The sequence below is a fragment of the Hippopotamus amphibius genome, chromosome 7 (genome assembly GCF_030028045.1).
Source record: "Hippopotamus amphibius kiboko isolate mHipAmp2 chromosome 7, mHipAmp2.hap2, whole genome shotgun sequence".
Lineage (NCBI taxonomy): Eukaryota > Metazoa > Chordata > Mammalia > Artiodactyla > Hippopotamidae > Hippopotamus > Hippopotamus amphibius.
This window is the reverse complement of record NC_080192.1, coordinates 112,776,958-112,802,018: the sequence shown is the minus strand read 5'-3', so window position 1 is coordinate 112,802,018 and position 25,061 is coordinate 112,776,958. Positions and strand designations below refer to the sequence as shown.

The 25,061-nt window shown below is 36.4% G+C and overlaps 2 protein-coding genes across 3 annotated transcripts in view; one reads left to right on the top strand and one right to left on the bottom strand.

Moving 5' to 3' along the window:
* Positions 1 to 25,061, top strand: part of CAMKMT (calmodulin-lysine N-methyltransferase) — a 403,439-nt gene that overhangs the window by 109,411 nt on the left and 268,967 nt on the right. The gene's annotated exons all lie outside the window — the stretch shown is intronic.
* LOC130857752 (glycine cleavage system H protein, mitochondrial) lies at positions 1,966 to 3,100 on the bottom strand. The gene has a single exon (XM_057743478.1). It carries the CDS (start codon positions 3,032 to 3,034, stop codon positions 2,513 to 2,515), a length of 522 nt encoding a protein of 173 aa, XP_057599461.1. The 5' UTR covers positions 3,035 to 3,100; the 3' UTR covers positions 1,966 to 2,512.

The window sequence follows — 25,061 nt, the reverse complement described above, 5'->3', positions numbered from 1 at the left end:
AAACTAAATTTAAATTATATTTAAAATTCAGTTCCTCAGTTCACTAGCCACATTTCCAGTGCTCAAACGACCACTCATGGCTTGAGCTACCATATTGGACAGGGAATATATAGAACATTTCTATCAAAAAGATCTATTAAGACAGCACTGCTTTCAAGATATTCATTTTCCATAGAAGAATCCGACACTCCTACGATTCTATACTATTGGTACAGATCCTAATTGTAGAACCTTTGTTCTCCTATTTTTTTTTCTCATTATCCATTTTGAATATCTTGGAGTAATTTTTCACAGAATTCTCCTTTTACTTTGGGTAGTCAGAATTCTCCTTTTACCTTTTAACCTACACTTGCTTTTTTTTCTCAAAATGGCCTGTTTTAATTAGCCTTGCCACTTTCACAAATTTGAATTCCTTGTCATGAGATGAATGGTAGCGTTGTACTTCGTGCTTACCTGCCAGCCCTTCAGAGATTCATCTACTGGATCACGTTCTCCCCTTTGATATATTCCTTCGGTTCTACTTCCTTAGCATTTTCCCCCACTTATCTGCTCCTCATTACATACAACACTTTTCTTGTGTCTCAGTACATGTTTATATTCAGGTCTCTTTTCATTTGAGGTTTCTGGATACTTGAAGTTCATGCCTTTTGATTTGACTTGTTGGAAAATACAGGGTTACTCTTTCTCTTTACATCATGAGTTTTCAGGATTGGAAAGTTCTTTGACCTTTAAGTTATGACTCAGAATTTGCCTAAACCAGTGTTGTTGGGTGATGAGATCCAGGCTAAATCCAGAATGGCAACTTCGGGATCTTAATTCCTCAGCCTGTGTCATCAAGCTTGCAAACAGAGAAGTCTTGAGATCTAAGACTCTGTCTTTGCTTCCCCCATGGTATATGTCATAGTACCAAGCATATCATCTTGTGTATTCAACAAATATAGATGATTAACGGTGTTAAAAAGGCAAGTTATATGGTTAACTGTCTCTTGCTGGGGTTTTTTTCTCCTGGGTTTTTTTTTTTTTTCTTTCCCTTTTCTTTAGTATGGAGTGAGTAATATGATGCCTTAGCACACCTTTTAAATTTGGTGAATTGTTATGGACCTAATTCAAATTTAGGAAGTGCTAGGTCTTCTGCCTTATAACTCTGTAGGTAAATATTCTTCTTAGATCAACTAGTTTTACTGTAGAAGGTGATTTGGGAACTTTATAGCTGCAGATCACTCTTGCCTTTTTTAATCTATTGAGCCACAGTTTTCTGTGCATTTTGATATAGGAGCTTTTATACTTGAAATGATATAAAGGCAAGAAAACTGTCCCCTTTATCTGGACTTGTAAGACTTAAGCTTTGTTTCGTTTTGTTTTCTTTTTCTCTCAGCACCTGTGGTGTGCAACTATATACAGGATTGAAGGGGAGCAAAAGAGGCTGCCCTTGAGCACTTTAGAGAAGAGAAGTCGGGCTGGCCTTCAAGTTGGCCCTTGAGAAGCAGGTAGCACCCTTGCTGCTGAATGGGTGTGCTTGTAGCAGCTTGGAGGTAAAGAACACCAGTAGACTTGGCCTGAATGTTCATCTTCACTTGAGAGACTTTAGTCTAAGAGAAGATGGAACTGTGTAGATGACGTGAATGAGGGAGAAGGTGTGTGTGACCCATTTCTTCCAACTGCCTTGCAAAAGCATCAGTGGCCCCAGCAGAGGGCAGATCAGAAGTCCTGCAGCATTGGTTATAATTTCCCATAGAGCTGTGTGTGTATGCGTGTGTGTGTGTGTGTGTGTGTATGTAAATGTATATATTTGGTACATATATATTTATAGCATAAATATATACAACATATATATGTAACAAATATCCAATATATACACTAAAATATATAACAAAGCTATACTTACATAGTATACATATAAATACATATAGTATGTACACATAGTTTGTAAGTATACATATTGTTTTTTTTTTGTTTTGTTTTTTTTTATGAAGATAAAGATTTTATCATTAAACTGTTTATTTTCCTGCAAGGCTGTTGCTTCACTGTATAAAAATAGCACCAGCAAACACAGTATATTGTAAAATTAAGATAGTAATGTTCGTCATCGGACACTATACAACTAACAAACTCTTCTCCACTGCCAGTTATTTCCAGTGGGAAGATCACTGAGTATTTTGACCCAAATCCAGGGATGGCTGTAAGCAAGTTACAATATTATATATAAGGCTTAAGATAACACTGTTATCCTTAAATTACATAATTTTTATAACTAGTTTTACCACAGATAATTTCAGGAATTCTGAATATTATAACTGGAGCCTAGCCTAAAAATCATAGGTTGCTGTGAAAAAGAGATGCATAGTGTTTATCTCAAATCATTAGGAAGTTAAGGGGTAATTTTCTTTAGGAAACATTGTTGCAAGTAGTTTCTTTTGCTAAAAGTTGCTTTTTAAAAATCTATCCACCACTAATTTAAGACAACTATGCTAGATTAAGTTGTTTCAAACTAGTTTATTTAGCAGTTCCATTTTCACTCCTCAATAGATTTTATGTATTTCTCATATGCTTCTTCACTCATTAGTTCATCTAGTTCTGAAGGGTTACTGAGTGTCATCTTGATCAGCCAACCATCTTCATAACAAGATTTGTTGACAAGTCCTGGATTTTCTGCTAGAGCTTCATTAATTTCAGTTACTTCTCCTGAGAGAGGAGAATAGAGTTCACTAGCAGCTTTCACACTTTCCAAAGCACCAAATTCCTCTTGTTTGTTCAATTTTGTCCCAACTTCAGGCAGACTACAGTAAACAACATCTCCCAAAGCTTCCTGTGCAAAATTGCTGATTCCCACTGTTCCAACACCGTTTTCTGTTGTTACCCATTCATGTTTGTCTGTGAATTTACGCACCGAGAGCAGAGCGGGGCCGGTGCGCAGCGCCCGGACGGCGCCGGCCCGCAGTCCCCAGGGCCGCGGCGGGCAGGGCGCGTTGGGCGCAGAGATGGCGCGCAGGCTGTACACCGCAGCCCGCACGCTTCGCGCCGCTCGCAGCGCCATGTTCGCGGGGATGCGGAGGGTCTCCGTGCAGCACCGAGAGCACCCCGGCCGGTGAGGGCGGGCGGGGGCGGCCCCCCATATTGTTTATATATGTTCATTTTTCTTTAACTAGTCTAGTGCTAGAGTTTTCATGATTATGCTGCCCTTGGAGTCTATTCACAGAACAAACTTGAAACCTATGATTTCTAAGTACTGAGTGTCATCTGTTGCCTCTAAGCCATGTTGTGTTTCTCAGCACTTCCTGAACAGGTCAAATTTTTTTGCTATAACTTGTATTTCAGTATCATGTTTTCTCCGTATCTCTGCCTTGAAGATTTTCCTCTGTTTTCTGATAGACTTTTACTAGTTTTTTTAGATCCCAGTGAAATGCTGCCTTCTTGCCTTTCCAGATTCCTTCAGGCCAGTGGCTCTTTCCCTTATGCTCCCACAGTATTTAGTGTATTCTTCTATTGTAGCACTTGGCACATGTGGTAATTCTCACTCCGTATGTCATCTCTCTGTCTGGTGAGCTTCTGGAGCAGGGGTTGTTTTATATCCTTAACATCTAGCACAGACCTAGACTTATAATAGGTGCTTGGCTGAAAGAATAAATGAATGAATAAAACGTCCCACCTCATGCTTGAAACATGCTTCCGTTCTTCCAACTGCCTGTTCTTTTGTGCTGCTTCTCTTTATCTTCGTCCCTGTCACATGTTCTTCTGTCCTAGCTGGTAGATTTTAGAGCTTATGAAATATGTGTTTAAAGATTTAAAATATAGTGCCTTGAACTCCTTAGAGGAAAAGTCTATGAATAAATAATTAGACTCATTTCACATCAAAATCTAAAGTGTGAGAAACTGTTCGCTATGATTTGGTGCTTTATTCACTTGTATGGTAATCTAATGGCACACCCATTGTTATCACTGAACTATACTGAAATATTTTACTCTCGGGGCTTTTTCATCTGACAAAAGGAGGCTTTTTGAAAATGAAAAAGCATAGTTCCTGTCCCTGGTATGCTAAGGGGCAATTTATTAGTTTTGTAACGCATGGGTTAATATTACCATGTTTTGTAGTGAACATTACCTGAGGAAATTGCTATTAATATCACTGCAGCATGTATGTATATAGGTCCTGTCATCTTTGGGGTATGTAAATCAGGAATGTTGCTGAAGAACTACTTAGCATTTTCTTGGGGGTGAAGTGCTTAGTTTTGGAATTTAATTGTAGGTTTTACATTTAAGCTGTTCAGTATTACTCTTATAAAGGTTCTATAAATTTCTTGCTTTGTAGTTTAACAGGTTTAGTCACTACAGTTGAAAGGCATCATCCTCATAATGAAGCCAGAAAAGAATAAAGGTTGATCATGCAGGGCTGGCTGGCTCTGACATTGAACAATAGAGCTTGACTTCTTCATGTCTGTTAAATTAGACTATGGGGTGTGCTTATCTTGCTGCAATGATATTGAATTGTAACAAGAAAATGTTATGTTGTGCAGCTCTGCAGAGGGGGTGTGCATCTGTTCTCACTTCACATGTATGGGGAAAGCTTTAAACCACTACTCAAGCTGCCTGGTGAGCTTAAAGTCTGATGGCACAGACTGGGCACAGTGCTGAAATAAAAATAAATAAAGAAAAAAAAATGCAGAGGCTTTTAAGTACCCTGTAAAGTTTGATCCATTGCAGTCTTTCTTTAAAGAACTGAAGGCAGCTCAGGAAGGATATGCTGGAAAAATTCGATTTTGAAGAGGTCTTTGAAGGAGATAAATAAAAGGACCTGAGGGAGAAGTAAGAGGATATTATGTTGCATAGGTGACAGATTCATTCTAAAGTTTTCTACATTTGTACTTGATACAGTTCAACTCAATTCTCTAAATATTAATGAAATACCTCCTCGGTTCCTAACACTGTGTTGGATACCATAGGAGGTTTTGAAAAAGTGTGTGATTCAATCCTGCCTTGATGAATTTAATATCTTTTCTTCAGGAGACAAAAATTAAATCCATGAAATAACTCCTTAGAATTGTCAGATGGGTGAATGACAGTATTGTAAGCTGTCAAGATCATTTAAAATTTTGATTCTGTTATTATATGTATCATCCCCAGATGTGTCACATGAGCATTTGATAGGCATCCCTTTTACGTCTTAAGTCACTGTTAAAAATATGGAAAAGTCAAGGGCAAGGTTGGGAGCAAGAAAGAGCCTCTGACACTTCCCACGCTTGTTCTTTGCACATGTTTGTTGTCTACTCTTGAACACTGCATTATTCTCTAAAAATGTTTAAGTCACCTAGTTAATAATCTGTTACAGAATTTTATCATGAATGTTAAGCTACTTTTCAAGTTTTTTACATATACTTATTTAACTTTTCCAAAAAAATCACAATAGCACTTTTATAGTTCTGTTTGCTTTTTTGGTCCCATTTGTCATGATTTCTCAGTGTGATTACTGACAGAGGAACACAGATACAACTATTAAATTTAGTAAGTATGGTGGAATATAGATTGCCCTGTCCGTAGATTCAAACCCTCTTAAAGCAGCTACTAGACCCTCTATTATTTCCTTACTTACTGTAGGCTGTATTTTCGTCTTTATGTTATCTTTCCCTTCCTATCTGAAGACCATTTTTCTTCCTAAAGAAGACTGGATTGAAGTAGAAGGTGAGAATTGAAGTCCATTGATGTCCATTTCCTCTTCCTTCTTCCTTAATAACAGAATGAGAACTCAAGTTTTGTTTAGGACAAGAATGTGCTCAATGAAAATACTATGTGGACACCCTTAGAGCTTGTGGGTGACCTTTTGACACATGGTGGCCAATGAACTGTAGGGGGAAGTTGCTGGGTGGAGTATATTAGTTAGCTGATACTGTATAATAGATTACCCCAAAATTTAGTGGCTAAAGACAACAATAAACATTTATTGTCTCATAGAATTTTGGGGGTCAGCAACTCAAGAGAGCTAAACTGTGATTTGGCTTAGGGTCTCATGAGGTTGCAGTCAGTATATCTGTGGGGCTGTAGTCATTTATGAATGTTTGACTTGGAGGGTCTTTTTTTTTTTTTTAACTTTTTATTTTTTTATTTTTCACAATAAACTGCATATATTTAGAGTGTACAGTTTGGTATCCCAATCTCCTAATTCATCCCCCCCCAATCCTCCCCCGCTTTCCCCACTTGGTGTCCATATGTTTGTTCTCTACATCTGTCTCTATTTCTGCCTTGCAAACCGGTTGATTTGTACCATTTTTCTATAGTCCACATATATGTGTTAATATACAATATTTGTTTTTCTCTTTCTGACTCACTTCACTCTGTATGACAGTCTCTAGGTCCATCCATGTCTCTACAAATGTCCCAGTTTCATCGCTTTTTACAGCTGAGTAATATTCCATTGTATATATGTACCATATCTTCTTTATCCATTCATCTGTTGATGGACATTTAGGTTGCTTCCATGTCCTGGCTATTGTAAATAGTGCTGCCATGAACATTGGGGTGCATGTGTCTTTTTGAATTATGCTGTTCTCTGGGTATATGCCCAGGAGTGGGATTGCTGGGTCATATGGTAGTTCTATTTTTAGTTTTGCAAGGAACCTCCATACTGTTCTCCATAGTGGCTGTATCAATTTACATTCCCACCAACAGTGCAAGAGCATTCCTTTTTCTCCACACCCTCTCCAGCATTTACTGTTTGTAGATTTTCTGATGATGCCCATTCTAACCGGTGTGAGGTGATATCTCATTGTCGTTTTGATTTGCATTTCTCTAATAATGAGTGATGTTGAGCAGCTTTTCGTGTGCCTCTTGGCCATCCGTATGTCTTCTTTGGAGAAATGCCTATTTAGGTCTTCTGCCCATTTTTGGATTGGGTTGCTTGTTTTTTTGATATTGAGCTGGATGAACTGTTTATATATTTTGGAGATTAATCCTTCGTCTGTTGATTCGTTTGCAAATATTTTCTCCCATTCCGAGGGTTGTCTTTTCGTCTTGCTTATAGTTTCCTTTGCTGTGCAGAAGCTTTGACGTTTCATTAGGTCCCACTTATTTATTTTTGTTTTTATTTCCATTATTCTAGGGGGTGGATCAAAAAAGATCTTGCTGTTATTTACGTCAAAGAGTGTTCTTCCTATGTTTTCCTCTAGGGTTTTATTGTGTCTGGCCTTACATTTAGGTCTTTTATCCGTTTTGAGTTTCTTTTTGTGTATGGTGTTAGGAAGTGTTCTAATTTCATTCTTTTCCATGTAGCTGTCCAGTTTTCCCAGCACCACTTATTGAAGAGGCTGCCTTTTCTCCAATGTATATCCTTGCCTCCTTTGTCATAGATTAGTTAACCGTACTTTATGTCTGGGCTTTCTGTCCTGTTCCATTGATCTATATTTCTGTTTTTGTGCCAGTACCATACCGTCTTCATCACTGTAGCCTTGTAGTATAGCCTGACGTCAGGAAGCCTGATTCCACCAACTCCGTCTTTCCTTCTCAAGATTGCTTTGGCTATTTGGGGTCTTTTGTGTTTCCATATAAATCGTAAAATTTCTTGTTCTAGTTCTGTGGAAAATGCCATTGGTAATTTGATAGGGATTGCATTGAATCTGTAAATTGCTTTCGGTAATATAGTCATTTTCGCAATGTTGATTCTTCCAATCCAAGAACATGGTATGTCCCTCCATCTGTTTGTGTCTTCTTTGGTGTCTTTCATTAGTGTCTTATAGTTTTCTGAGTACAGGTCTTTTACCTCCTTGGTGAGGTTTATTCCTAGGTGTTTTATTCTTTTTGTTGCAATGGTGAATGGGATTGTTTCCTTAATTTCTCTTTCTGCTCTTTCATTGTTAGTGTATAGAAATGCAAGAGATTTGTTTGTGTTAATTTTGTATCCTGCAGCTTTACCAAATTCATTGATTAGCTCAAGTAGTTTTCTGGTGGCATCTTTAGGATTTTCTATGTATAGGATCATGTCATCTGCAGACAGTGACAGTTTTACTTCTCCTTTTACAATCTGGATTCCTTTTATTTCTTTTTCTTCTCTGATTCCTATGGCAAGGACTTCTGAAACTATGTTGAATAGTAGTGGCAAGAGTGGACATCCTTGTCTTGGTCCTGATCTTAGAGAGAGTGCTTGCAGTTTTTCACCATTGAGAATGATGTTTGCTGTGGGTTTGTTGTATATGACCTTTATTATGTTGAGGTAGGTTCCCTCTATGCCCACCTTCTGGAGAGTTTTTAGCATAAATGGGTGTTGAATTTTGTCAAAAGCTTTTCCTGCCTCTATTGAGATGATCATGTGGTTTTTATCCTTCAGTTTGTTAATATGGTGACATTGATTGATTTGCGTATATTGATGAATCCTTGCATTCCAGGGATAAACCCCACTTGATCATGGTGTATGATCCTTTTAATGTGTTGTTGAATTCTGTTGGCTAGTATTTTGTTGAGGATTTTTGCATCTAAATTCATCAGTGATATTGGTCTGTAGTTTTCTTTTTTTGTAGTATCTTTGTCTGGTTTTGGTATCAGGGTGATGGTGGCTTCATAAAATGAGTTTGCGAGTGTTCCTTTCTCTGCAGTGTTTTGGAAGAATTTGAGAAGGATGAGTGTTAGTCTTCTCGAAATGTTTGATAGAATTCGCCTGTGAATCCATCTGGTCCTAGACTTTTGTTTGTTAGGAGATTTTTAATCACAGTTTCAATTTCATTCCTTGTGATTGATCTGTTCATATTTTCTATGTCTTCCTAATTCAGACTTGGAAGGTTATACCTTTCTAAGAATCTGTCCATTTCATCCAGGTTGTCCATTTTATTGGCATATAGTTGCTTGTGGTAATCTCTTATGGTGCTTTTTATTTCTGCGGTGTCTATTGTAACTTCTCATGTTTCATTTCTAATTTTATTGATTTCAGTCTTCTCCCTCTCTTGATGAGTTGCTAGAGGTTTATCGATTTCATTTATCTTCTCAAAGAACCAGCTTTTAGTTTTATTGATTTTTGCTATTGTTTTCTTTTTCTCTATTTCATTTATTTCTGCTCTGATCTTTATGATTTCTCTCCGTCTACTCACTTTGGGTGTTGTTTGCTCTTCTTTCTCTAGTTTCTTTAGGTGTAAGGTTCAATTGTGTATTTGGGATTTTTCTTGTTTCTTGAGGTAGGATTGTATCAGTATAAACTTGCCTCTTAGAACTGCCTTTGCTGCATCCCATAGGTTTTGGATCATTGTGTTTTCATTGTCATTTGTCTCTAGGTATGTGGGAAAACATTTAGAAGCCTTTCTGAAACTTTGAAACTGTTACTAAAAGTAATTAAAGTATGTGGGCGGAGCAACTGGATGCAGGATGTCCTGCTTGAGCAGCAGAGGAGCTAAGGGTGCTGGGCGTGGAGGCCATGGGGGCTTAGGCTACTGTGGAAACAATATTGACCCTCTCTGGGGGCGCAGCCCCTTCCTCACTTGCACACCTTATATCACCCTGTTTGGCCTTGGAGGATGGCTGGTTAGCCAGAGATAGGTAAGATTCCTCAGGGGAGGAACAACCTAAGACAGGCAGAGTCGCAGAGGGGCCAACAGGGGTGGGGCACAGACCCTTACTTCTTCTGAGAGAGGTCTCCTGCCCCCAGGGCTGCTTTGCTTCCCACGCCCAGCTCAGATCGGGACCCAGGAGGCAAACAGAGACCTGGCTAATAGCAGCCGCCCTCCTTCTGCTGTTTTTGCAAAACATCACTGCCCCCAATTATATGAGGCTTTTGTTTGGTTATTTCAAAGTAAAACCTTGACTGTGGGACGAAACTGGGAGTGTGAGAAGCTTATGCTATCTTGCTTCTGGAATGCCGAGAGCTCAATAAAAACAACGTGGGGTGAAGCAGCGGGGCTTTTGATCCTAGAGGTCTTGAGTCCCCCGGTCCCATCTTTCTCTTAAATCTGTGTCTGTGTTTCTTTAAGCTTGCGGCACCTGTCACTCGCCCCGAGTCGCCGAGCTGGTCTCGGCATAGGTATTTTTTGATTTCTTCAGTGATTTGTTGGTTATTTAGTAGCATATTGTTTAGCCTCCATGTGTTTGTGTTTTTTACAGTTTTTTTCCTGTAATTGATTTCTAATCTCATAGTGTTGTGGTCAGGAAAGATGCTTGATACGGATTCAATTTTCTTGAATTTACCAAGGCTTGATTTATGACCCAAAATGTGATCTATCCTGGAGGATGTTCCATGTGCACTGGACAAGAATGTGTAATCTGCTGTTTTTGGATGTAATGTCCTATAGATATCTATTAAATCAAGCTGATTTATTGTGTCATTTAAAGCTTGTGTTTCCTTATTAATTTTCTATGTGGATGATCTGTCCATTGGTGTAAGTGGGGTGTTAAAGTCCCCCACTATGATTGTGTTCCTGTCGATTTCCTCTTTCATAGTTGTTAGCATTTGCCTTATGTATTGTGGTGCTCCTATATTGGGTGCATGTATATTCATAATTGTTATCTCCTCTTCTTGGATTGATCCCTCAATCTTTATGTAATGTCCTTTCTTGTCTCTTGTAACATTTTTTATTTTAAAGTCTATTTTATCTGATATGACTATTGCTACTCCAGCTTTCTTTTGATTTCCATTTGCATGGAATATCTTTTTCCATCCCCTCACCTTCTGTCTGTATGTGTCCCTAGGTCTGAAGTGGGTCTCTTGTAGACAGCATATATATGGGTCTTGTTTTTGCATCCATTCAGCCAGTCTGTGTCTTTTGGTTGGTGCATTTAGTCCATTTACATTCAAGGTAATTATCAATATGTATGTTTCTATTACCATTTTCTTAATTGTTTTGTTTTTGTTTCTGTAGGTCCTTTTCTTCTCTTATATTTCCCACTTAGAGAAGTTCCTTTAGCATTAGTTGTAAGGCTGGTTTGGTGGTGCTGAATTCTCTTAGCTGTTGCTTGTCTGTAAAGCTTTTGATTTCTCCATCGAATCTGAATGAGATTCTTGCTGGGTAGCGTATTCTTGGTTGTAGGTTCTTCTGTCATCACTTGAAAGATATAGTGCCACTCCCTTCTGGCTTGTAGAGTTTCTGCTGAGAACTCCTCTGTTAACCTTATGGGAGTTCCCTTGTATGTTATTTGTCGTTTTTCCCTTGTTGCTTTTAATAACTTTTTTCTGTCTTTAATTTTTGTCAATTTGACTGCTATATGTCTTGGCATGTTTCTCCTTGGGTTTATCCTGCCTGGGACTCTCTGCGCTTCCTGGACTTGGGTAGCTATTTCCTTTCCCATGTGAGGGAAGTTTTCAACTCTAATCTCTTCCAGTATTGTCTGGGGTCCTTTCTTTCTCTCTTCTCCTTCTGGGACCCCTATAATGTGAATGTTGGTGCATTTAACGTTGTCCCAGAGGTCTCTTAGGCTGTCTTCAGTTCCTTTCATTCTTTTTTCCTTATTCTTTTCTGCATCAGTGATTATCACCATTCTGTCTTCCAGGTCACTTATTCGCCCTTCTTCCTCAGTTAATCTGCTATTGGTTCCTTCTAGTGTATTTTTCATTTCAGTTATTGTGTTGCATATCTCTGTTTGTTTGTTCTTTAATTCTTCTAGGTCTTTGGTAAACTTTTCTTGCAACTTTTCGATCTTTGCATCCAATCTTTTTTCAAAGTCCTGGATCATCTTCACCATCATTATTCTGAATTCTTTTTCCGGAAGAGTGCCTATCTCCTCTTCATTTAGTTGTTTTTCTGGTGTTTTATCTTGTCCCTTCATCTGGTACAAAGTCTTTTGCCCTTTCATTTTCTCTGTCTTTCTGTGGCTGTGATTTTCAGTTCCACAAGATGAAATAGTGCTGATACTGCTTGATACTGCTGTCTGCCCTCTTGTGGAGGAAGCTGTCTAGGAGGCTCGTGGGAGCTTCCTGATGGGAGGGACTGATGGTGGGTTGGGCTGGGTGGGTGGAGCTCAGTGACACTTTAATCTGTCTGCCAATGGGTGGGGCTGTGTTCCCACCCTGGTGGTCATTGTAGGGATGGTTGTATAGCTCTGTTAACATATGAAAACCCATTGAGTTGTACACTTTCAATGGGTGAACTTTTATGGCATATAAATTATATCTTAATAAAGCTGTTTTAAAGAAAAAGAAATAATCTCAATTGGATCATTTTCCAAGAAGCAAGTTGGAAATGAGTTCAAGGCTGACCCCTTAGTTTCCTCCTTCCTTTGTGGAAAGTGTAGGGGCACATTTTCTCCTCCTGAGGGAACCTGAAGGAAAAGAATCAGGATCGTTTTACTTCTGAGCTCTACCCTAAGTTGTTTGAAAATAAACCCAGACATGTTATTTCAACTAACAGTCTCTGCTCTGATATACCTGCCATCCCTGGCTTTTGTTTAATTGTTTGCAGTTATGTTCAGGACATTTTTACTTACATGACCCACCACTGGTTCTCTTCTCAAATACTAAATTTCTGCTCTACCTTCAATTTTTATATCTCAGTATCTAGAAAACTTTGGACACCTTGTTTCTTTTTTCTCATTTCTAGATCCAGCCATTTATCATGTTATCTTAAAATTATTTTCCAAATATGCCCCCTTTTATTCATTGGACTTGAGCCTGCCCAAAAGGAGAAAGTTTTCAAAATTTTAGGAAAGAGAATTGTCAGATTTGTGCTAATTATAATGGTTTAAAAACAGCAAGGAAATTTTTTCTTTCAACAATACTTACAAATATTTGACACAACACTTTTGTGAATAAAACTGGAAAGTTCAGTTCTGATTTTCACTTTGTTTTACATATGTCATCTCATAGTCACCGTAACATTTGTGTTTGTCAAACCTATGGTAGTTTTTAAGTAAAGTATCAAAATCCTTGATAACTAAGGGGTGCTGAAGTGACTTGAATGCTTCAGCTTGAGATGGGTCAGCTTTAGGGGTCAAGTTGTGAAGAGAAAGCCATCACACACACTTCATCAACACTGTGGAATGAGAGACCAGTGCATTTACTGAGCAGTGGATTTCCAGTGAGCATATAAACTAATTGATGGATGAACATGCCCCAGGAGCAATGATTTTAAGGTCATAGCAGGCTCAGTGAATAATGCTGACTTACACTGTGTCTCACTGATAGCTGATCTTACCAATGAGCAGTTTAGAGGCATTCAAGCCTGAACTCTCTTCCATGTGCCTTGAATGGCATGTCAGCGGTCACTGTTTTTGACATCCTTTATATTTGTCCAGTCAGCTCTAAATCTTTAGGTTGGGCTTCAGAGTACTCAGGAAAGAAAAGAGAAGCAATTATTTTCAGTCATTGAGTTTTGGAGATCTTAGCGTTAATTATGCCAAACATTGTTGGTTCATCAACAAATAAAAATGTTAAAAGGCGGTGTGAAGCATTCCAAACTTGCTTAGGCGTAGTTTATGGTGATTAAGAATATCTTGTATACACTAACATATTTTTAGATACACTTTTACCCACACATGCTCATGTGTAGTTTCAAAGCCAAATATTCAAATTAAAGCTGTTTTCAACTTTGGAGGATAAATATTGAAAAGCTTATTTACTTTTAATTGGCATACACTTTTTTATCATTTGGAAAAATGAGAATAAAAAAGTACAATTCACTATTTCGATGTGGAGCCCAGAATAATTTGGGGTATGTAAAATATTTCAATAAAAGGAAATCACAATATTCTAGCTAAAGTAATAATTGTTAAAAAAATTATGTAAGTAATAGTGGGCTTTGAGATTTAGGGAGTTTCTTCCCACTTGAGCCTTTAATTTATAAACAATTGTTTGAGCATTAAAAATGTGCTTTACCTATTGTTTTTCAATCCATATGCTTATGCTCTCTGACCTGTTGAAGCTTTGCAGGAAGTGCCCAATCAAAGGATTTGAGGAAGCAGTACTGAACATTCTTTGCAAGTGTTCATCTGAGAAAATGAAAGTTAGAGGTTAAGCTGGTATTCTTATTAGTAACTCAAATTTAAAAACTTATTGCCTATTTAAATAAAATAAGTGAAAAGCAGAAGGGATGTAAACTCCCTACATCTCCTGGAATCTTATGTGTGTTAATGAAAAATAATTCTGTTTTAGCCAGAGAAGCACATTTAGTTCCTAGAGAGAGTACCATGGGTGGTATTCTTTTGTTGAAGTAGAGATTTGAAATAGAATAGTTGTTTTTCATAACATACATGTGTTATGTTAGACACAGTGTTGAATTAGAATAGTTTTAGTCTCATACATTAATGATTAGAAAAATCATTAGCCTAATTCTCATTTTGTAACTCAAAAACAAAAGATTTTTGTTTCTTGGAGGTCCTTATTCTTTCTAAGTGATGAAATATGTTCCACTGTCACTGTCATATCTTGCTTTTCATATTAAGATATAATAATCAGTCAAAATCTAACACAGAATTAATTTAGATTCAGTTGTCTCTATTAAGACAAAGCAAAATCATAGTTTTTAAAAATGGAGATGATCATTTATGAGACTCTAGCTGCAATCAAAAGCACTAACTATTATCCTTATAGGTTCATTATTCAGTAAAGCATTGTACTCCTTTTGATATTCTTTATTTAATTTATCCCAGTGAAATGTTTTTCTTTTATTAAAAATTTCTGTTTCAGATGGATAGATATATAATAATTAATGCATTACACGAAATGTTAATGATAGCATCTAGGTGGTGGGTATATGGGTCTTCTTTGTAAAATTCTTTCACATTTGCTATATATTTGAAATTTTTCATAATAAAACTTTTGGGAAAAGCTTTCTTTTGGATTGAATGTCATGGCCAAACAGCCAAAATAACATTTCATTTTTGAAAAAAATATAATAAATATTTTAATTTTATTTTAAACAAAGCAATGAAGATACAATATAATTTATGTTGGTAATATTACATATTAATCAGTTAGCAAAATACAAAACTGATTCTTAATTGTAAATCTGTTCTCTGTATACCATTCATATGTGGTTGGTGGTTGGTGGTTGGAAAAGCTAATTTGGGCATTTTTAACTGAATCAGGGCAATTACATCAAAAGTAGATTTTTAGCTGGAATTACTTTCCATGTTGTTAAAGGGGCCATGATGAAATGAAGTATTTGGAGAGTTTTAGGAATAAGATGTAAATGTGTATGAGCACCTGAGTTTGCTTAATACAAAGTAAATTTTCTTCCTAGTCACTTCCAGTGTACCTTGAAGTGTGAAGAGCATTGGTAAATCATGCTTATTAAGCTTTTAAGTAGGCACAGTGCTAATTATCTCAGAGAATATGTTGTCCTTAAAGTAAATACAACAGCTGCGCCTTTGGGTGTTTTTCTTCTTGTTTTCATTCAGCTGTTTGCCACACATATGCCTGGCGTATCGGTGACTCATAGAAACAGTGTTGAAATGTGATGTGTGTAGTGTATATGCCCACCCTCACACCCTTTGTTTTAACCTACTTAAAAAAAATTTACTATTGTTACCAGCCTGCAGTCTCTTTTTGGCAAACTTGGCTTACACAGTTTAATCTTGCTGAAATACTGAAGTTTATTTTACTTTCACCAACAATGGAATGTATGAGTTTGTAAGTCATTATACCTTTTATTTTCCAAGATAGGAATCTAGAGATGATTTTTTAAAGTAAAATTTACTTTGAATGTCATGAGTATTCTCTCTTCTCACACTACTCATGTAGTAGCTTCTGTTTATTAATGAAAATAATGACGTGCAAAAAAATCATTAACCTGGTCCTTGCATTCATTGGATATATTTACAAGTCATCTGTGATCAGTTTAGTTATCATCTCTTTGATATCCTGTAGCTGTTATTGCATGCTTTTGAGGTTATGATATCATGCTGTGGAAGAATGGTTCAGCTGTGGGTTTTATGTGCTTTTTTATAGTTGTTCACAATATCCCATACTAAATTATATGGTGAATTATTATACATTAGCTAGTTGAAAAGATGTCTAATTGATTCACTGTGCTAAAATATCAAAGACTATATGCTGCAGGAATGATGCTTCCAGTTAACAACCTATCATGTATTCATGGAAACGACAATGCTTGCTCACATATTGGCAATATTATCTAATTTGGTGTGCCCTGTGTTGTAATTCAATAATCTATTATTAAAAATAGATATGACTATAGGGAGCAAAACCACATACAAACCCACAAACATCCATATGTGCATGTTTACTTATGCTCACGTATCTATTCAATGAGTCTTTTGTCTTGCTTGCTATTAATGCTGCACTGGTGAGTCATAAATGGAAAATATGTATTAAGGTAAAATAAAATAGATTGTGATTTAGTTCAAGTGAACCATCTCATTTAAAATTAGCCCAGGGGTCTTGTAGAGAATGCAAGTAATCTAAATGTAATAATACACATTGCCCAATTGCTTCTGTGTATGATACAGGTTCAGTGCTGTAGTGCTTTGACAGCCCATTACGGAATGTAATGAACAGCTATTTTTAAACAGAAGAAATTCAGGTTGACAGCTTGGCAATGAAATTCAGCTAGTGGGATAATTTTTGTCATCTTTAGTATAGAGAATGGACTTAGTTTGGTTTAAGGAAATTTGCATCATGTAGTTTGTAGAGCACACATTTTTATTAAAAGATAATTTTGTTGTCCATTTTGGGCGACAGATGTTACTGTTAGAGTATGGAATTAGCTTTTAATGCATATTTTAATGAATTGCTGAGACATCATCTCCAGGACAGAGGTTTAAAATCAAATTTCCTTTTTTTCTTTCCTGCCATGGGTAAAATATTCAGTCTAGTAAAATGACTATGAGAGTGCCTATAAAAGGTGTTTTTCAACGCTGCTTTTTAGTCTTTCAGAGTTTAAAAGAAGTAGCTTTTTAGAAATAAGGGAGTCTTTGGAAATGGCTATGAGGCTTGAGGCAGTGTTGTCTTAATGGAAGTAAGAAATAGAGTAGCATGGAGGGAAAGAAGGAAAATATCTGCCTGACCCTCTATTTTAGAGAAATTCTTTTACAAGGATAAGGGATGATAACATCAGGTTTTGACAACTCTTGAAACAGTTGGAGAGACTTGTTCTTCACTTCTTAAATAGAATAGATATATTTTAAACTCAGATCATAAAATATAGGAGGGTAAATCAGAGTAAATTATTTCATCTTTTCCTGTTTGCAGGAAAATTTGAGAAATTTAATTGCTGGGTTTTTTCTAAGTGAAACTAATTATTAGGGCTTTTCAGATGGAAATCTTAGGTTCAACATCGAGAATTTGTGTTAAATATAGCCTGAAAACAGCAATACGTTATTTGAAATTTGGGTGAGTTAAATAAGTAAATTGAATACTTGACCTAAAATGGGTCAATCATGTTTCTGGCCCAACCAGTGAAAGAACCTAAGTCTATAGCAGTGGTGGAAATTTTAAAAAATTGTCAGAGTCATCCCTTCCAAATGTATTGCCAGAAGCCTCCATTCATGGGTCTTCATCACCTTTCCATGCTTCCAGAGAACCTTCTTTGGGTCCCCAAGGGGCTAGAGCCTGAGTGCTGGCTTTGCTTAGGGACTGTGCCTTAAATTAGGAGAACAAACAAGTCATCTTTAATAGCCAGTAGACTTCTCTATTCCTGATCTATGTCTCTATTTTACTTATCTCTTGAAAAACATAATGGCCCCAAACATAATGTAGCAATGAATCTGTGTACAAGTCAAGCATTTTTGGAGAGGCTTTTGTGTTAGGTCACTACTGTACTCTTTAGAATTGTATTATATCAGTAAATCAAAAGAATTTCTTGACGTGAAAGAATTGGTGCATCTCAATAAACATTTTATTTAAACCTAAAGAGGATATTGTTCATCTAACTGGATCTAGCTTATTTCTAGCAACAGTGCCATCAGTTTGTATCCTGAACCTTGGGTTCTTGATTTTGTTGTGAAGTGACCCTCTTGAAATCTTGGTTTACCTGTTGACAGAGGACCTTGTATGAAGCAGAAGGGCATTGTCACATTAGCCCTGCTTCTCTGTGGCATCACGGGATGCTAGCTCAAGTGCCTGAAGGATGTTTTCATTTCTTGATCACAGAATAATTTGAGAAGGCACCCAGGTACCCAGGTGTTGAATTAATAAAATAATTTATTACATTTGGTGTTATTATTCATGGGGAGGAAACCATTGACAAAGTGAAAACAGGATTGGTGATGCCAAAACCAAGCCTAGAGATCTATTTTTTAGAAGGAGGCTTAGATTTGAAGGTGGGTAGGATGAAGGAAGTCACTGGTATTTCCAGTAAATGCTTTCTGTATTATCTAGCTTCATTTTCCATCTACTCACCATTTAAACTATACTTTCAGGTCTGGGCAGTATAGGAAAAGGAAAAGAAATTGTGTACCCATCATACACTCTGGAGGGCCTGAGGAAAATATGATATCCTCATGGTTTGCAAGATACTGAGAAGGTTTCTAACCCAATTATCATCCATTGCAGCTGAAAGAATTTAATGGAGTATGGTCCAATGAAACAAACCCATTGAAACATCTTGTAGTAAACTCTAGTGTCTTGAGAATCAGTATTGTGTGATAGTTAAGAAACCTTCTGTCTAGAGCCTGACTGCCTGGACTTGAGCATCATCATTTACTAGCTGTATAACTCTGACCAAGTTATTTAACTACCTTGTGTCATAGTTTCCTTAAAATGACAAAAATGACATCAAAATTCCAGGTTTAGTATACGAATCAAATGAGTTAAACATTTAAAGTTCTTAGGACAATATTTGGCATTTAGAAAGAGCTTAATACACAAAATCTATTATTGTTCTTTCAAGATTCATTGTCTACTTACAGTTACATTTTTATAATTTTTAAAAATAATTTCAGAATCTGTCATAGCTGGAAAGCTCATTGTTAAAGACCTGAGTCTTTAATTAAAGATTTATCAGGAATCCTAACTTTGGAAAAAGGAAGTCAAAGTAAGAACTCAGTTTAATTTGATTAATATTTATCAACCATAAATATAAGTAGCATGGGGTGGGATTTATAAAATGTTGAAATCATGGCATCTACCCTTCTAGTAAATTCCTTGAGAACAGAGGACATGCTCTATGCTGCCTATCTTTGTAACCCAAATTGTACCTTGTATAATTCAAATAGCTGTTCAGTGAAAGTCAGATCAACATGAATGCTAATATATTGCTAGTACGTATTAAGACACTTGATAAGTACAACTTGGATGAAAGGTGTGTGGTGGGGTGTGTGTGTGTGTGTGTATGAGAAAGTAAGTGTTCACTATTTTCACTACTGCTGGAGCACTTAAATTACAATAGAAGAGTTTCAGGTATGATATAATTAGAAGCACCCTAACTACAGGGTTGGGAAACATTGTAGTCCCTTACTAAGAGAAATAGCAGAATCTATGTAATTGTAAAGAACAGATTACCAGTCAATGTTTAACTGCTTATTTGCTGGAGGAGAATATTTAGATCTTTCTTGAGAGAACATCAAGCCCTCTTATCCTCTAATTCTCAAATTTATTAAAATTTGTACCTTCTTGTGAAAGAAGCAAAAAGACCTTAGAATGAAAAGATGTAACTATAGCAAACTTTACCTTTTCTACACGTCATCCCTCTCTCTTTTAGGGGAAACCAACTAGGGGAAAGTGAAAGAAATCACCTCACCACCAATAATTCCCCTCCCGTCGTTTTTTTTTTTGTTTTGAATGGTAAATATGCTTGAGGAGAAGGGGCTCATAAGAAAAAGTATTTTGGCTGAAGCAGCCTACCTGTCCTTGTCTTTATGATCTTGGCTACAACTGGAGCTGAAGTCCTCAAGCTAAATATTTTTCTTTTTCTTCTTCTCTGTGAGATCAGTAATCAGTTATCCTATTTTTCTATTTTGAGATTCCTCTTTCTCTAGCCCGAGTATGCTTTATACGGAGTGTCTGGGATACTATCTCTGACTCATTCAAGCAAGCTTCTATGCTGTATTGTTAGAATAAATTCTGTTTTAAAATACTTAGTGAAATACAGAGTTCATAAGAGTTATTGCTTTAGGTGCAGCTGCAGTGACACTGATCAGCATTCATCATAGACAGTGGAATGTGATTTATTTATGTTTGTATATATGTGTGTTTGTATGCATGTATGTATGTTTTGAGTAGGTAGTATTCTCATATGATTCAAAGTTCAAAATGTCCAGAAGAATATATACTGTGAAAAATCTCCTTTCCATCCCTGACCTTTATCAACCCAGTTCCCCTCCCTAGAGGCAGCCACAATGACTGATTTCTTTTGTATCCTTCCAGAGTCATTGTCTGCATACAAACAAAAACATATGATCAGATGTATTTCTATATACTTAAAAAATGGAAATGACTTTTGTAAATTTTTCACTTTCTGAAAGGCCAATAGATGAAAGCCATGGAAGGCCAAGAGCTTTTTCTGTGAGTATCAACTTGCCTTAAGTCATATTTCTTAAAAATGCCTGGTATGTAAGAGTACTTGAAAAGAGATAAATAAGGAGAAAAACCAAAGATGGACAATACAGTCTCGCTAATTGTTTTCTTGTTGAAAATTTTTCTTCTCAAGACAGAAAGTCCAGATATTACAAATTTGAGATAGCTAGTTCCTCCATGACTTGTAGAAGGATAAGGTAACACAGTCTCTTTGGAAACTAAGGGTGAACCCCAAGATATTCCTGAAAGCACAGAGCAACATGCACAGGGGTTTAAAGCAGAGTGTGTGCCATTTTGGAGTCAGATTTATCTGGGTTTGGAGATTAGCATGAGGACCTAGTAGTTTTGTGACCTTTAGCCAGTGCCAGAATCGCCTCCTGAGACTGTAAATTGGGAGTAATCAAACTGAACCTTGTGGTGCATTTCAGAGGATTAAATGAGAGAATGTAAGAGAAATGTCTGACACAAAGTAGGTACTCAATAAATGTTAGCTTCTTTCTTTACCAGTCCATTTAAGACGAAAAGGTTTACTTTAAGTGGATTGTATGTTTAGCTTTACTGTTTCTCAGAATTGAAAACAGCATTTAGAGAGAAATCTTAGATGATCATTTTGCATGTATTAGAATTCTTTTTTAACCCAACGACCAGCTTTCGTGTAGTGCTCTAACAATTTACAAAAGTTAGCTTTCTGTTCTCTTCCTAATCTCTAAGGGAGATGAGAGAAATTGTTGAAAGGAGATTGCAGATGAAGATGCCTCTAACAATATTTGATAGATTAAATTATTGTAAATGTTTTCATCCTTTTCGCCCCAGTTATAGTAGTATGCAGTTTCCAAAGGCTGCAGTGATGGACATGAAGAAGGCAACTAGCTGGGATACCAAGGCTCTCAGATTAGGTTTTAACTTCTTGAGTATAGCAATAAGACAAATAATGAGGCGAGAATATCACTGAATTTTAAGCGACAGATAAGCAGATTGAAAATTCACCAACTTTTTGAGTTTTAGTTACACTGATTCACTGTGGGATCTGAGATAGTCAATTCACCTTTGTAGTCCTTAGATTACTTCTAAATTAAAAAAAAAAAAAGTTTGGGAATAGTACCCTTTACAGATTCTCTCAGAATTACACCTGTAAGCACTATGTAAATTTATAAAAAATAGTTTTGAAGACCAGCTTTACAATTTCAGTGGTTATTGTATATTCAAAACAGCTATGGAAACACTTTATTTTCATTTTAAAGATTTACAATTAAAGTGATTTTACGTATACCTCAAATGCCTGATTATATACAAAGCCATTATAGGGTTTATGAACACATTAAATCCCTTCTTATTATGGGGTTTTGTGCACATTCAATGCCTGGTTGTTATAGATTGTTGTTTTTCTTGTTACTGTTAAATGTAACTTTTCCCTAGGTGATGAAATGTATTATTATTGGGAACATTTACTTTAGTGTGTGTTCAGTATTTTAAAAGAGAAAGGTATTTAAACAGCAAAGATGTAGCTGTTATGAAATTTATTCTTTTACAAATAGCTTTCAGCAGAAATCAGAGCAGTGCTTTAAAATTACTGTTAAAAAATCATTTAATCATCACACTCCTTGTTGGCTAATAGGGTACTAAGTGACTTTCCCCCCCACAATAGGCTATTCTTGATCCGCTAAGTGGACCTCAGAGTACTAGTATATTTTATGTTAGCAAGCCTTGATAGCAAAGTGCTGAAAGTTCAGGGGGCATTTGTCTCCTTTCTTACAAATTCATTTAAGTACCAGTCTTGCTGGAGCTTTAACTGGGGCAGACAACCATACAGATGACTTGAGATAAAATGAAAATAATGGACTGAGCTGGGTTCTGGGATGGTAGTTATGCTGAACACACATCAATAAGCTGCGAGTGTGATTCTATGCTAATGCAAGCCTGATGGATCAGCTTTCCCTTTTAGCCTGGAGGACCATTAAGCTCTGGAAGCTGGGTCAAACTGATAGAGTCTGCAAATATAGCCCATCGGTTAGCAGCAGTAGTTAACTGACTGTGATTCCTAATGTGCCAAACTAACATTGCTTAAAAACCCTCTATGATCAGGACATAGATCAGGAAGATAATAGATTCTGTTTTAATTTGCATAATCAAAGCTTCTCAGTTTTCCACCTATAGATAACATAAGAGGGAAAAAGAAAACAGCTGTGACTACTTCCATTATGTTGATAATCTTGAATCACAGCAAATAATTTCCATAAAAATGTAAATAACTTCTTTCAAAAGAAAAGAGCATAATTGAAAGATTTTCTGTGTTATTTGGAATTAAACTTTGGAATTAAACTGTAGGCACAGTTATGTGGTTTGGTAATGAGTATCTTGGGGCTAGGAAATGTAAAAAAAGTTTTTAAAAAAATTGTGAGCCTTTTTAGTGATTTGGTTCAAACACTAAAACTTGCTGCTTGTGGTAAGTCAGATTTCTTTTAATTTACAAGCTTTGAAATAGCAGATGTAAATTAATATTATGACCAAAATGACAGGAACTTGATCATTTCTTTTTCTCCACAAGAAGAGAAAACAAACTAATTTGTTTCATAGCAAAAATTAAAATGAACAACACCAGAATGGAAAGGATCCAGAAACACTGTTTACTTTTATGGAGCACAAATGCTAAGGGGACTCTGATATTATAGAAAAGAGGGCATTCTACTCACACCACTCTTTATTCCTTATACTCCTTACTTTTTGTATCTAAATATACTACAACTATGGAGAACAGTTCTGTTTTTGACTAATAATTATTTTTATATATAATATTTAAAGTTCTATACTTTTTACTTGAGGATATTGGCTTTGCAGACTTATCAAAAACATTTACTTTGAATTCTATTGTTGACATTTTTGTGATGTAAGAACTTTTTTTCATTCATTTAAAAAACATTTATTTCAGGCATTGTCTTCAGTACTGGTGTGGTTGTCCTCTTGGAGCTTACCTTTTCTTTAAATAGGGAAAACACAGCAAACATAAACAAAGACATGATGTCAGAGAGTGTTGGGTTCTTAAAAGGAACTTTCCTGTTTGGGAGTCTACTCTGACCATGTTTCTCCCTAATAGACTCAGATATCAAATATGATACTGTTTTTTCAACCCAAGATTTCTCGACTGTCTCAAAATTCTTTGAATGTAAAGAAAATAAGTATACTTTTGTTAAAGAAGAATTAAGTGCTTTTGTGTACCTCACTGTAATCCAGACTGATATCTCTAAGAAAAACTTATTGGAATTCGCTATGTATGACTTTTTCCCCCAGAGTGCTTAATATGTGTGCCATTTCTCTTTAAGCACTTTACTCACTTATTAAGTTATTTAAAAAACTCTAAGAGGAGGTATTATTTTTATTTCCAGGTGAGGAAACTGAGGTAAAGAATGTTAAATAACTTGGCCAAAGTTGTATATCTGGTAAATGGGTGAGGTGGGATTAAGACCTAGGTAGTTTGACTCCAGAGTCAATGTTCTTAATCACTATTACTCTATGGCAAATGTGAAGAAATTTTTTAGCTGAAAGGTTGTTGCTATATTAAAATGCTAGTTCTGGGAGGGCAGGGAATGTGTCTATTTTGTTCAACTTTCTCCTTACACTTAGCACTGAACCTGAGCTATAGGGGGTGCCCAGTAAATATTGCTTGAATGAATGAATGTAAATGAGTATTATACGTTTATACCCAAAGAAATATTCCATATCATATTCTATTAAAAATTTATTTTGCTGCTTATGCTTTTCTGGTGCCGTAAGTATATGCCTTGTGTGTATAATCCAGCACCAGTTAGAATGACTATATCATCACTTACTAATGATGAGTTAAGGGTAGAGCCAGAATTCCTTAGCCTTGCTCAGTTCCACAGCCTCTTTACCCTAGGTATGTGGGATTTCTCAGTGCATTATATCAGAATGAGCTCATATTGTATCCTTGCATAATATGTCCTACCTTTATGTTCTGAAAGGGTTAATTCATTTTCAAAATATGAGCAGTTTCTTTCTGAAGGTGAATTTACTAATAGATAGAATGTAATCTGGCTTCTAAAATGTTTCAAGTAAAATGGAGTAGCAGAGACTTGCATATCTCCATTTCTCTCTTTTTTTTTTTAAGAACTTTTAGTGAGATACAGTTAACAGGCAATAAACAGCATATATTTACAGTGTACAATTTGGTATCCCAGTCTCCCAGTTCATCCCCCCCCAACCCGCCCCGCTTTCCCCACTTGGTGTCCATGTGTTTGTTCTCTCCATCTGTGTCTCTATTTCTGCCTTGCATTTCCTCTTTCATAGTTGTTAGCATTTGCCTTATGTACTGAGGTGCTCCTATATTGGGTGCATATATATTTATAATTGTTATCTCCTCTTCTTGGATTGATCCCTCAATCTTTATGTAATGTCCTTTCTTGTCTCTTGTAACATTTTTTATTTTAAAGTCTATTTTATCTGATGTGACTATTGCTACTCCAGCTTTCTTTGGATTTCCATTTGCATGGAATATCTTTTTCCATCCCCTCACCTTCTGTCTGTATGTGTCCCTAGGTCTGAAGTGGGTCTCTTGTAGACAGCATATATATGGGTCTTGTTTTTGCATCCATTCAGCCAGTCTGTGTCTTTTGGTTGGTGCATTTAGTCCATTTACATTCAAGGTAATTATCAATATGTATGTTTCTATTACCATTTT

Coding starts and splice junctions, on each gene's coding strand:
- LOC130857752 (XM_057743478.1), bottom strand. CDS start 3,034: ATGGCGCTGCGAGCGGCGCGAAGCGTGCGGGCTGCGGTGTACAGCCTG.